We start from the raw sequence: 12,066 nt of genomic DNA on the forward strand, positions 1-12,066 counted from the left end.
GATATATACATTATCTATGTGAGAATTATGAACAAAAGACCGTTGGTGTATATAATATAATATAATAATAACATTAAAACTAATGTTTTGAAATCTAAGTGCGAGGACAGAGAACATCACTTGCTTATTAGATAAGTAGTTGTACGTATCAGCGATAAGAGTGAAAATGAATAGGCTCCTGCCAAACACCTCAAATTCTACTTTATCTCTATATATGCATTTTATTCTCACCCTGCAGCTTTCCTTCCTTTTCTGTCCTGAAACCCTAGAAAGAACTAGACAAAACATCTGGCTTCGTCGGGATTGGATCTGCCGTTTTGTTTGGAAAATGTCGTCGCTAAGCAGAGAATTGGTTTTTCTCATACTTCAGTTCCTTGAGGAGGAGAAATTTAAGGAGTCTGTTCACAGGTGTCTACGCTAACGTGCTTTCCGAGTTTGTCTCTAGTTTTTCCTTTTGATTAACTTAGCTCTGCTTATTTTTCCATATTTGTTGAGTTTTTCTGTGGGTCAGATGTAGGATCGGGCTTCCGATTTTGGATTAACTATAAGTCTTTGGCATTTGATTGCCCAAAAGCCAATAAGAAGATAGGATCACTAGTCTGTGTAATGTTTTTGCGAGCAGTAGTCTGTTATGGTATGATTAGTCATCAGGGATTTTATTAGTGATCGTTTTTTGCCTATAAATCTGGCCTCAGAAAATTGTCATTCAGATTTATGGTTACTTGACTGTTCTGCTTTTAGCCATTTCAAAGTCAATTTCTTTTTTTGTGATGTCGAGTCCAGTTCAAATGATGTACGAGATTGAATTGCTGGAGGTCGGATGGAAATCCTAATTGAGGGTAAGAAAATAGAGAGAGATAGATCAATTTGCGAATTAATGAATAATTTTGATACTCGGTGGAACTGGTGTTTGAGATGGAAAAGTGGAACACACGAATCCTGTTGAAGTTATAGAGGTTATTACCGAATTACGCGGATTTGAGTACAGAGTGCAGTGGCATCCTACATGGGAAATCTCTTGATTGACGCTGAATGACTGAATCGAACTGTTCCATTTTTTATGACTTTTGACTAAAATAATCTTATTGAAATAAATGTGATGAACATTGGCTAATGTACTTGCATGAGGATGCCTTGGCTTAAAGTTTTGTGTGCTCAACTTTTTTTTACAGGCTTGAGCAAGAATCTGGATTTTTCTTTAACTTGAAATACTTTGAGGAGAAAGTACATGCCGGTGAATGGGAAGAAGTTGAGAAGTACTTGTCTGGTTTTACAAAAGTTGATGACAATAGATACTCCATGAAGATATTTTTCGAAATAAGAAAACAGAAGTATCTTGAAGCTCTTGACCGGTACATAAAAACAGAAAATACATGTTGATCTCTGTATATTCTTTGTAACGACAAATGTTTAACTCGAGCACTCCGTTTTTTCTTTTGTAAATTTAATTGTCTTCAACAGGCAGGACAAAGCCAAGGCAGTCGAGATTCTTGTTAATGACCTGAAAGTGTTCTCAACATTTAATGAAGATTTATACAAAGAAATCACGCAGCTCTTGACGCTTGGCAATTTCAGGTAACATGTGTTCCTCTTGCTAGGTACACGGCGTGTCAATATATCAACCCAAAGCAATGCATAGTGTTTCTCCTCAGTTGTTTCACAAAAACTCTTCGAAATCGAACTTTGTTTTCATATCACTGATAAAGTTGAAGGAGTACTGGCATATGTCCTTGTGTTCCTTTTGAGTTTTTTGTTGACTGTAGCAACAGATAAATTTTGTCAGAAAAATGTTATAGAAACAAATTTTTTGAATGATATGCAACATTAGAGGTGTTCACTCTCTTAGACAATTTTTGCCTCAGTGTGCACTGATTGGATAGAAAATGGAAGATGCAAATTCCCACTTTCATGATTTAAAAGGTCGAGATGTTTTTTGATTGGATGAAGAGTTCGTAGGCTGTCATTGGAAGGAGAAAAGTGAGGCAGAAAAGATAGTAAATCTAACATGGAGAAACTATGCATTGTAATCCAGGAGCAGAACTCTCTTTTCGATATGCCTAAAAGTGAATTTATGATTTAGGAATCATAGTGACGAGTAATTTAATTGAATATCCAATTTATCTTTGTTATAAGTAGTACACCAAGACAGATAGAACCTTATGCACCATGATGAACCACAAGGTGCAGTCTCAAGTATGCGATCTGGTCTGCTTCTTGTTCAGCAACCCAAATAAAGCTCTCTTTTTCTGTGAAAGTGTCCATAACTCGCAGTTGCATTTAGTGTGCTGACAATGTGTTCACTGTTCAATTCTGCAACAGTTTGGGCGAAGTGAATGTTTGTCAAAGCTTATAAATGTTCTTTGATGACAGGGAGAATGAGCAGCTTTCCAAATATGGTGACACTAAGACAGCCCGCAGCATAATGTTGATAGAGCTTAAAAAGTTGATTGAAGCAAATCCTCTTTTCCGTGAAAAACTTGTTTTCCCCGGTTTGAAGTCATCTAGATTGAGAACCCTTATTAATCAAAGGTATTGTTGGTTCTCTAATCTTTATTGGATGTGATATTGCTTGTCGTCATGTTTAACTGTTCTACCCACCTGCCTTCTGATTTTTTCCACTGTGCTCCATATCTCTTTGTTGGTTTGTTCACGTGTCTTAGAATCATTGATCCCTTGTTCTCATGAACTGTGAAATTTTGTTATGTCATCCTTGCAGTCTGAACTGGCAACACCAGCTTTGTAAGAATCCAAGACCAAATCCAGACATCAAAACATTATTTACAGACCACACATGCAATCCTCCGAATGGGCCTCTTGCACCGACTCCCGTCAATCTTCCCATAGCAGCAGTTGCAAAGCCTGCAGTTTACACGTCACTTGGAGCACACGGGGTATAATAATATTAATCATGATCAACGCTTGTCTATTATTACTTTTTCTTATCTTCCCACATGAACATTTACTATGGCTACGCTTGGATGCTCTTTAAATTTTTTTTATGCTTACTCATGTTTATTCCGGCAGCCCTTCCCACCTACAGCGGCAGCTGGCAATGCAAATGCTTTAGCTGGTTGGATGGCGAATGCAGCTGCGTCTTCATCTATGCAAGCAGGTGTTGTTTCAGCATCATCAATGCCATTACCACCTAATCAAGGTAAATTTTTTACCTTAATTAAATTTACTAAGTTGCTACTTTTTGGCGAGAAGTGATTGGCATAGAGAAGGGTTTTACATGATTTACTTTCCCATCTGCTCATTTGTGTGAATGTGAGTCTTTTTCATGCTATTTGTTATACCTCTTGACTTTTCAAACAGTTTCACTTTTGAAGCGACCAATCACTCCTCCAGTCACGCTTGGCATGGTTGAATATCAGAACCCCGATCATGACCAATTGATGAAGCGTTTGCGGTCTACTCAGTCCGTTGAGGAGGTAATTTTTGCATTTCTGAGAAATGGTTAATTTGATGAAAATAAGATTCACCTTATCAAGTTTATCTTGACGATTCTTTTACGTCTCTAGGTAACATATCCTACAGTTCGTCAACAGGCATCTGGCTCTCTCGATGATTTGCCAAGAACTGTAGCTTTTACACTGCATCAAGGATCTGCTGTAACAAGCATGGACTTTCATCCTTCACACAATACCTTACTTTTAGGTAATACATACGTGAGAATGTGTTTTTTTCAAGTCTAAGCCACAACATTTTTCAAAATGACTTGGGTGTAACTGTAACTAGTCCCTTGTCAGTTTTTGATGGTTTGATATGAATGATTTTATTACAGTGGGTTGCAATAATGGTGAAATAACTCTTTGGGAAGCTGGAGTGCGGGATAAATTGTATTCAAAGTCATTCAAGATTTGGGATATACAGTCTTGCACATTACCTTTCCAGGTTCATATAGTCACACCTTTATCTAGTTCCTTTTATCATCTATCATTTGATACGAAATCCCATAAATGTTTTTCATATTTTTGAATTGGATCTAAAGCGATCTAAAGCCAAATCAAACACAACATAATTGTTGTTCCACTTCATTTCCACGTTCATATTTGGAAATAATTTGAATAACACAAGATAGTTAGTCTCAACACTTTTCACCTTTTTGTGGCCATTAATAATTTCTTACATACTGAGGTTTGAACAGGCCTCTATTGCTAAAGATGCACCATTTTCTGTGAGCCGCGTTACTTGGAGCCCAGATGGGACCTTTTGCGGTATAAATTGACTTTCAGATAATCTATTTAAGAACATGCCAATGATTTTCTTCATAATGTATACACACTTCTCCATGTTGCAGGAGCTGCATTTTCCAAGAATTTAATTCATTTGTATGCCTATGCCGTACCAAACGATTTACGCCAGCATCTGGAGGTATGTAATACTAGTGTTTTTTAGTCATCGTAGTGAAAAATTGAATAAAATAATTGAAATTTTATTTTAATGTTTCAGATTGATGCTCACGTTGGAGCAGTGAATGACATTGCTTTTGCTCATCCAAACAAGCAACCTTGCTTTGTAACTTGTGGAGATGACAAGCTGATAAAGGTAAGTTGACAGAGTTCAACTTTGTTTTGAAATCTAAGTTCAGCTTCCAGTACATCATAATTGAAGATTGTAACTTAACAGGTATGGGATCTAACTGGAAGAAAACTATTTAACTTCGAAGGGCATGAAGCACCGGTTTATTCTATATGTCCTCACCAGAAAGAGAATATTCAGGTATTCTAAAGCAGGAAATTGTTTTATATCTTGTCTTGCATGGATTGTGGATCAATAGTGTCATGTCTCAGTTATTCTCTCCGAGTAAAAACCACTACATTGTGTTTCTTCTTCCACTATAGATTGGCTTCATGCTGTATGTGTTGTTTGTTGCTAAGATGCACTGGAGGGGCAAAAAAATGGTCATAACAACGGGGCTAGTGATATCAACTGTTGAAAATTTACTAAATGGCTTGTTGACTCGAAGATTGACTGGAAAGTAGATCCTGAGTTTGCTCGTCTTTTAGTGCCTAATGCAGTTCAATGGCTCCCAAGGACTTTTGGTAGAAAACGTAATTCAGAAAGGCCCAACTTATATATCTCACAACAGGATTTTGTGATTAATTGAGCCCAACTAAATTAGGTCTTCTGAAAAAGTAGGAATTATATTTTCCCATACTGGCCTTAAGTAGAAACATAAATGGCTTTCTGCTTAAAGTGTAGACAAACATAAATATTTGGATGATGATAATTGAAGCACTTACTCAAGCAAAGGTGCATACATCGTCCAAGAAACCTGTGAGCTTCAACATCTTGTGGTTCCTTCAAGACATGTCAGTTCCATTAAATTGAGTTTTATAATCTTAAAATTAAAATAAAAAACTCCATCAAAAAACTAAAGGATTTACTGAATGGAAAGTTGAAAACAAGAATTCCTTTTTTGGATTTTTTCTATTTTTGGTTGTGTCTCTCCTATTCAGAATTGGCTCCATTGCATTGCTAAATATGAAGTTTTACAACTCCTCAAAACCCTTTTCGAATTGTTGCCAAGATGAAAACGATCTTTTAGATCAAATATAATGTTACTCCTTATACTTAATGAATTAGAAGGGCACAAAAGATATGGGACACTAGTAATCAATTTAGAAATCATGCTTATATAAAGTGATATTTTTACCAAAATAAAATAATTTTTTCCTGCACTCTGTTTTTCTTGGTTGGTGCATAGTACTTCTGTAACCAGCATTTTTATCATGTGCATGGGATTTATATGGTCGCTTTTCATGGAATACTTTATCATCGTCAAGTCAATTGTTGATTAGAATTTTCCCTGTAATCGATCTGCTGTAACCTTTCCATTCTGGCGGACTTCTTGATTTTACACATGTTATAATGCATTTGTATCATGTGCATGGGATTTATATGGTCGGTTTTCATGGAATACTTTATCATCTTCACGTCAATTGTTGATTAGAATTTTCCCTGTATTCGATCTGCTGTAACTTTTACATTCTGGCAGACTTCTTGATTTTACACATGTTATAATGTAGCACCTCAAAATTACTTTATTACACCTTTTTGAATTACTAAATTGCATTTGTAAATAACATGTCAAATACAAATTATACAATCGTTCTGCTCTCTTATCTGCAGTTTATTTTTTCAACTGCTATTGATGGGAAAATTAAAGCTTGGCTTTACGATAACATGGGATCTAGAGTCGACTATGATGCACCTGGGCATTGGTGTACCACTATGCTCTATAGTGCAGATGGTAGCAGGTAATATGTTGTTGCTACTTGTTTGCTGTTTTAAGCATTAACTTCGTTTGGTTCAATTGCTTTTGTTTTGTACTCTAGAGTTCCTATGATTTTTCATTTTGACACTATGCGCCAATGGTTGAATTTCCCCTTTCAGGTTATTCTCGTGTGGAACAGGCAAAGATGGGGACTCTTTTCTGGTGGAGTGGAACGAAAGTGAAGGCGCAATAAAGAGAACATATACTGGGTTTAGAAAGAAATCAGCTGGTGTGGTGCAATTTGATACGACACAAAATCACTTCCTTGCTGTAGGTGAAGATAGCCAAATAAAATTTTGGGACATGGACAACGTTAACTTACTAACCAGTACAGAAGCAGAGGGAGGTCTGCCGGTGAGTTGTCTGTGGTATTTTGTGATGTGAGACTGAAAATAACAAGTATATTGTCAAACATCTCACACTATCTCGACAATTCCTTTAAACTTTAAACAGAGAACTTTAAACTTTATACAGAAAACTTAGTGTTAAATATATCCTGATGCAGAGTCTTCCACGTTTGAGATTTAATAAGGAAGGAAATCTGCTCGCCGTTACCACCATTGACAATGGTATCAAGATATTAGCCAGTGTTGCTGGCATGCGATCCTTAAGATCAGTTGAAGGTCCAGCTTTTGAAGCATTAAAACCCACCATTGAACCAGCTGCTATCAAGGTTACCATTTTTCCTTGTTCTTTTCTTTTCTTTTCTTTTTTTCCTTTTTCTGACTGACCATCTCATTAGATGTCAAATTTGTCGGTTCTAATGGACAGGTTTCTGGTTCGTCTGTTGCACCTGTAAATTGCAAAGCAGAAAGAAGCTCTCCGGCTAGACCATCTCCTATCCTTGTATGTCAAACTTTCATGCTTTTAGGGAGTCTTAGGTGCTGCAGCAGTTACTGTATGATCAAGTTCTTAAGGACTTGTTACAAATTTTTTCCTTGCCAGTAGTGATAAATTTACTTTCGAATCTCTGTCAATCATTAATATTGTAGTATTTTTCTCCAGTTATTTAGGATAAATTGTTTTCTCTTCCTCTCGATCACATTGCTGTAATTTATTGCACATCATATTTTTTAACCTCTTGAGCTAGAACTTCAAATTTACTTTCTTCTTTCAGAATGGTGTTGAGTCCATGTCTAGAAGTATTGAAAAGCCTAGAAATTTGGATGATATTAATGATAGGATAAAGCCCTGGCAGTTGACTGAAATTGTTGACCCCGTTCATTGCCGTGTGATAACTATGCCAGATAGTACCGATTGTGTTCACAAGGTATTTAGGTTTATATAATCATTTTGTTGCTTGATTTTCTTTTTATGATGATTTATACTTTTCTGTCTAGGTTGCTAAACTTCTTTACACAAATTCTGGTGTTGGGTTGTTGGCACTTGGATCAAATGGTATCCAGAAACTGTGGAAATGGGCACGGAATGAGCAAAACCCAAGTGGAAAGGTGGGAGAATAAATTGATAAATTTAGCTTTCTGTGAATGTTTCCTTTGCTCTTTATTTTTTGCTGCTGCTTGGTTTTTGTCAGAATCTATATCTGAAATGTTTTGTTGTTCCAAGGCCACTGCCAATGTCGTTCCACAGCATTGGCAGCCAAACAGTGGTCTTCTTATGACTAATGACATCTCGGGTGTCAAACTTGAGGAAGCAGTTCCATGCATAGCTCTGTCAAAGAATGACTCTTATGTCATGTCTGCTACTGGTGGAAAAGTTTCATTGTTCAACATGATGACATTTAAGGTAAATCTTCTGATTTTGTTGGCTCGCTCTTTAACCTTAATACGGGTCTGTATATCTATGCTGCATTGTTGTTGAGAATTTTATACTGTGACAGGTGATGACGACATTTATGCCGCCGCCACCAGCATCTACTTTCTTGGCTTTTCACCCACAAGATAACAACATCATAGCAATTGGAATGGAAGATTCAACAATCCACATATATAATGTTCGGATAGATGAGGTAGATTTTGTCATCCTTCTTGATATCACATAAAAGGTTTCGTATATTTTACTCGTAAAACATCTCCTACGTTTATTAGAACTAATTTTATTAAATGGTGAACTCAATAGGTGAAATCAAAACTGAAAGGCCACCAGAGGCACATCACTGGCTTGGCATTTTCTTCCAACCTCAACATATTGGTGTCATCTGGTGCTGATGCTCAAGTAAGTTTTCACTTCTATCATCCTAAAATCTGTGGAAGGGGACTGACAAATTGCATTATGCTTCTGTCTTAACCGTTTGTTGTAAGTAAATATATATATATATATATATATATATATATATTCTATCACACTTCATACGAGAGAAAATCTAGTTCCATCTCGACCATTGGCATTATTTGTAGCTTTGCATTTGGAGCATTGACTCATGGGAGAAGAGAAAATTGGTTCCAATACAACTTCCTGCTGGTAAAGCACCTAATGGTGACACTAGGGTTCAATTCCATTTAGACCAAGTTCGCTTGCTTGTATCCCATGAAACTCAGTTAGCAATATACGACGCCTCCAAGATGGAGCGTACACGCCAGGTTGGTTTGTCACACATCCGGGTTATTTGTCTATCTACTATTTTCTTCTGACAAGTGGCTTAGGAATCCAATCTTTTGCAGTGGGTTCCACAAGATGCCCTTTCCTCTCTTATATCGTATGCAACATACTCCTGCAACAGTCAGCTTGTTTATGCTTCATTTTGCAACGGAAATATTGGAGTTTTCGATGCAGATACCCTTAGATTAAGATGTCGTGTTGCGCCTTCTGCATATTTGCCCCAGACTGTACTAAATGGGTGAGAACACAACTCATGCTTTGTGATTTTTTTTTCATTGCTTGCTATCATCATTCTTATATAATATCTCTACTACCCAATGCTCAAAATTTCCAACTAGGTTTAATTCCATAGGTTAGATGCATGAACTGGTAAAGTGTTTATTTATCTGAATGAGCTAGTCGGTATTGTGCTACATAATGCTCGTGTATTTTGGCTCTGAAACTTGTAAAGGTGGCTAAGTTTTGGTCCCATATCTCTATATTTGATGCATCAAGGTCATGGATTCACAGCTGAATTTTGTTTCTTGTCCCAGAAGCCAAGCCGTACAGCCTAATGTTATCGCGGCACATCCACAGGATCCGAACCAGTTCGCCATTGGGTTGAATGACGGGTGTGTCAAAGTGATCGAACCCTCGGAATCAGATAGCAAGTGGGGAGCTTCACCTCCCGCTGATAATGGAGTCCTAAATGGTAGGGTTGGTTCGTCAACTGCTGCTAGCAACCAAGCAACCGATCAGGCTCAAAGATGAAATAATTATTTTCTTTTTATTGTTCATTATTATTATTATTATTATTATTATTATCTGTCTCTGTACATTGTTAGATCTCCCATCCTTGTATGTCTCTATATGTAGTGACAGTTCGACATTGTTAGACAGGTTCATTCATATTGTACTTAGGCCATGTGCAATGGGCGAGGAAGCTCTAGCAATGTAGTGGGCTTTTTCGCTCATTTCAATGAAGGGGTGAGGAAGTCGTGTGAGGATTGCCCGCACGATGTTGCATGCGGGACCCGCGCATAGAGACTCTTCACGGTGAAGTGCCGCTGCATATTTTTTCTTTTAAAAAAATGTTTTTTTAATACAAAATTTTAATAACAAATTAAAATAATTAATAAAAAAAATTAACAAAAAGTAAAGGAGTAGTTGGGAAATATTTTGTAATTTTTTTTATTTTTTGCAAGTTTTATTTATTTTGTGTAATTTTTTGTAAACTTTTATGTATTAATTATGTATGTTTTTAATTGTTTTAATGATATAATTTTATTTTGTATTTAAATGTTCATATATTTAATAAAATAAAAAATTAATATTTTAACATTAATTGTATAACATTATTTCATTCTTGTATAACCATGACATGAAGTTATTATAGTTGACATTTTTATGCAACGATTTTATCACATCAACATCCTCGTGTCATTGAACATGCTTGATCAATCTCTCGAGTATGTTTTTTGTGAGACGGTTTCACAAATCTTTATATGTGATACGGGTCAATTTTAACGATATTCACAATAAAAAGTAATACTTTTTCATGGATGATCTAAATAAGAGATCCGTCTCACAAAATACGATTCGTGAAACCGTCTCACACAAGTTTTTGCTCAACCTCTTCACCACTCTTTTTTTCCCCGCTTCTGAATATTATTTTTCATTTCCTTTATTTTTCTTGAACGTTTGCGGTCTTTGGGACAATGCGCACCCAGGTGTCATTTGAGATTTAAATTTCGTCTTTTTCTTTATAAAGAATTTGTATGCATGGATACGGAAGAATCGGCTTTAATAATTAATAACTTGAAATTGTATCGGCTTTAATAATTAATAACTTGAAATTAGTATTTATTTATTGGGAAGAATCGGTTTTAATCAAATAATATGTATTAATTTTCCATAGGTAACCTTTTGAATTCATTTTTCTTCATGTTACAGAACCATTTCTACATTTATTTGCTCTGGAATTTTAGCCAACACATTTCAGTTCTTTGATATTCTGGTTTACATCACCGTGGCTTAGTTGTTATTTTTACCCATTCCATTGTAATTACTGAAGTAAGAACAGGTGAAACTCATAGGATCCTGGTTTCAATTTGACAGTTGAGCTCTGTCACAATGTTGCTGGGAAAACCGTCAAGCTTTGGAGATGAATATTCAGTTTCCCCCGTCTTATTCGAATGAATGGCAATCTTATACTGTATATGTTTTGTCATCCGAGTCGATCTTTTTGTGTAAGCATAGAGGGGGGACAAAGCGTGTGTAACAAACATTTCTATTGATGAGCTGCGCAAGTATTCTATCAGTATTATTCACAAGTGACAGTCCTTGATCGGGGATGATAACTCAATCATGGCATTCGGAAAAACATTGTTTGATTTCCGATTAAGAAATTTAGCTAATTCTTGATATATTTTTTTATTTCAATATATTAAGTTAATGCTAATCAAAATGCATAGTTACTGAAATTGAATTGATTGTTCAATTCATTAAAATTCTGAAATTGGGGAAGATCCACCGATTTTTTGAAGAGACAGAGGCAGAGACGGTGATTGATGCAGGCACTAAGCCATTTTCATAGAGAGAAACAACTTCCTCGAATATCTCAACAGCCCAATAATTTCGAAGCACTTGCACAGAAAACCAAACATATGAACAAATTTAGCCAATCTTTTTTGACAGACTTAACTACCCCATGTGACTGGAAAAACATTAAATTTCATACATAATTTCTCCAAAAATTGAATTTTTGGTCGATTCAAACTTCCATTTTGTGTCGTGTCAACATGACCAAACTCGAATTTCCAACCAACCTTTATTTCCAGGCAATGTCCAAGAGACGTTGAAAGAAAATGTGGGGAAGCCAGAATCCTGCTTGAAAACAACACTAAACAAGCTGAGACATTCTATATTGGCTTCATCACAGGTAATAAAAGTTAGGACAACTTGTATTATTAATTTCAACATATAAAACGAATCATTTTTCTGCGTTGGCTAGTTATGTGGTAGAATACATGTGTATTTATATGAAATTTCTTTTTAAAATAAAAGTTCTTATTTTTTCCAAAAGAATATTTGGTCGCCATGAATGTCTTTGGCCGGAAATAAAGAAGGAAAAAATGAGAGTATTCTTATAATGTCCCAGAGTCGTCGACTATCCCAACTGTGCCAAAACGAGTTTTTCCAGCGTACTTATGTCCTCACTCACGGACTCTAGGAAATTTCCCAGGAGG

The 12,066-nt window shown here is 36.1% G+C and overlaps 1 protein-coding gene across 1 annotated transcript; it reads left to right on the plus strand.

The window, feature by feature from the left end:
- The first annotated feature begins 206 nt into the window (after positions 1–206).
- LOC142540009 (topless-related protein 3-like) lies at positions 207–9,917 on the plus strand. The gene is made up of 25 exons (XM_075645842.1): positions 207–408; positions 1,173–1,352; positions 1,462–1,575; positions 2,371–2,529; positions 2,717–2,891; positions 3,025–3,154; positions 3,316–3,431; positions 3,522–3,657; positions 3,785–3,894; positions 4,148–4,217; positions 4,301–4,374; positions 4,453–4,548; positions 4,630–4,722; positions 6,136–6,263; positions 6,400–6,634; positions 6,786–6,953; positions 7,052–7,126; positions 7,398–7,550; positions 7,621–7,731; positions 7,847–8,026; positions 8,121–8,249; positions 8,360–8,455; positions 8,638–8,820; positions 8,902–9,077; positions 9,373–9,917. Exons 1-25 carry the CDS (start codon positions 215–217, stop codon positions 9,587–9,589), a joined length of 3,498 nt encoding a protein of 1,165 aa, XP_075501957.1. The 5' UTR covers positions 207–214; the 3' UTR covers positions 9,590–9,917.
- The last annotated feature ends 2,149 nt before the right edge of the window (positions 9,918–12,066 follow it).

Source organism: Primulina tabacum, chromosome 3 (assembly GCF_025594145.1).
Source record: "Primulina tabacum isolate GXHZ01 chromosome 3, ASM2559414v2, whole genome shotgun sequence".
Lineage (NCBI taxonomy): Eukaryota > Viridiplantae > Streptophyta > Magnoliopsida > Lamiales > Gesneriaceae > Primulina > Primulina tabacum.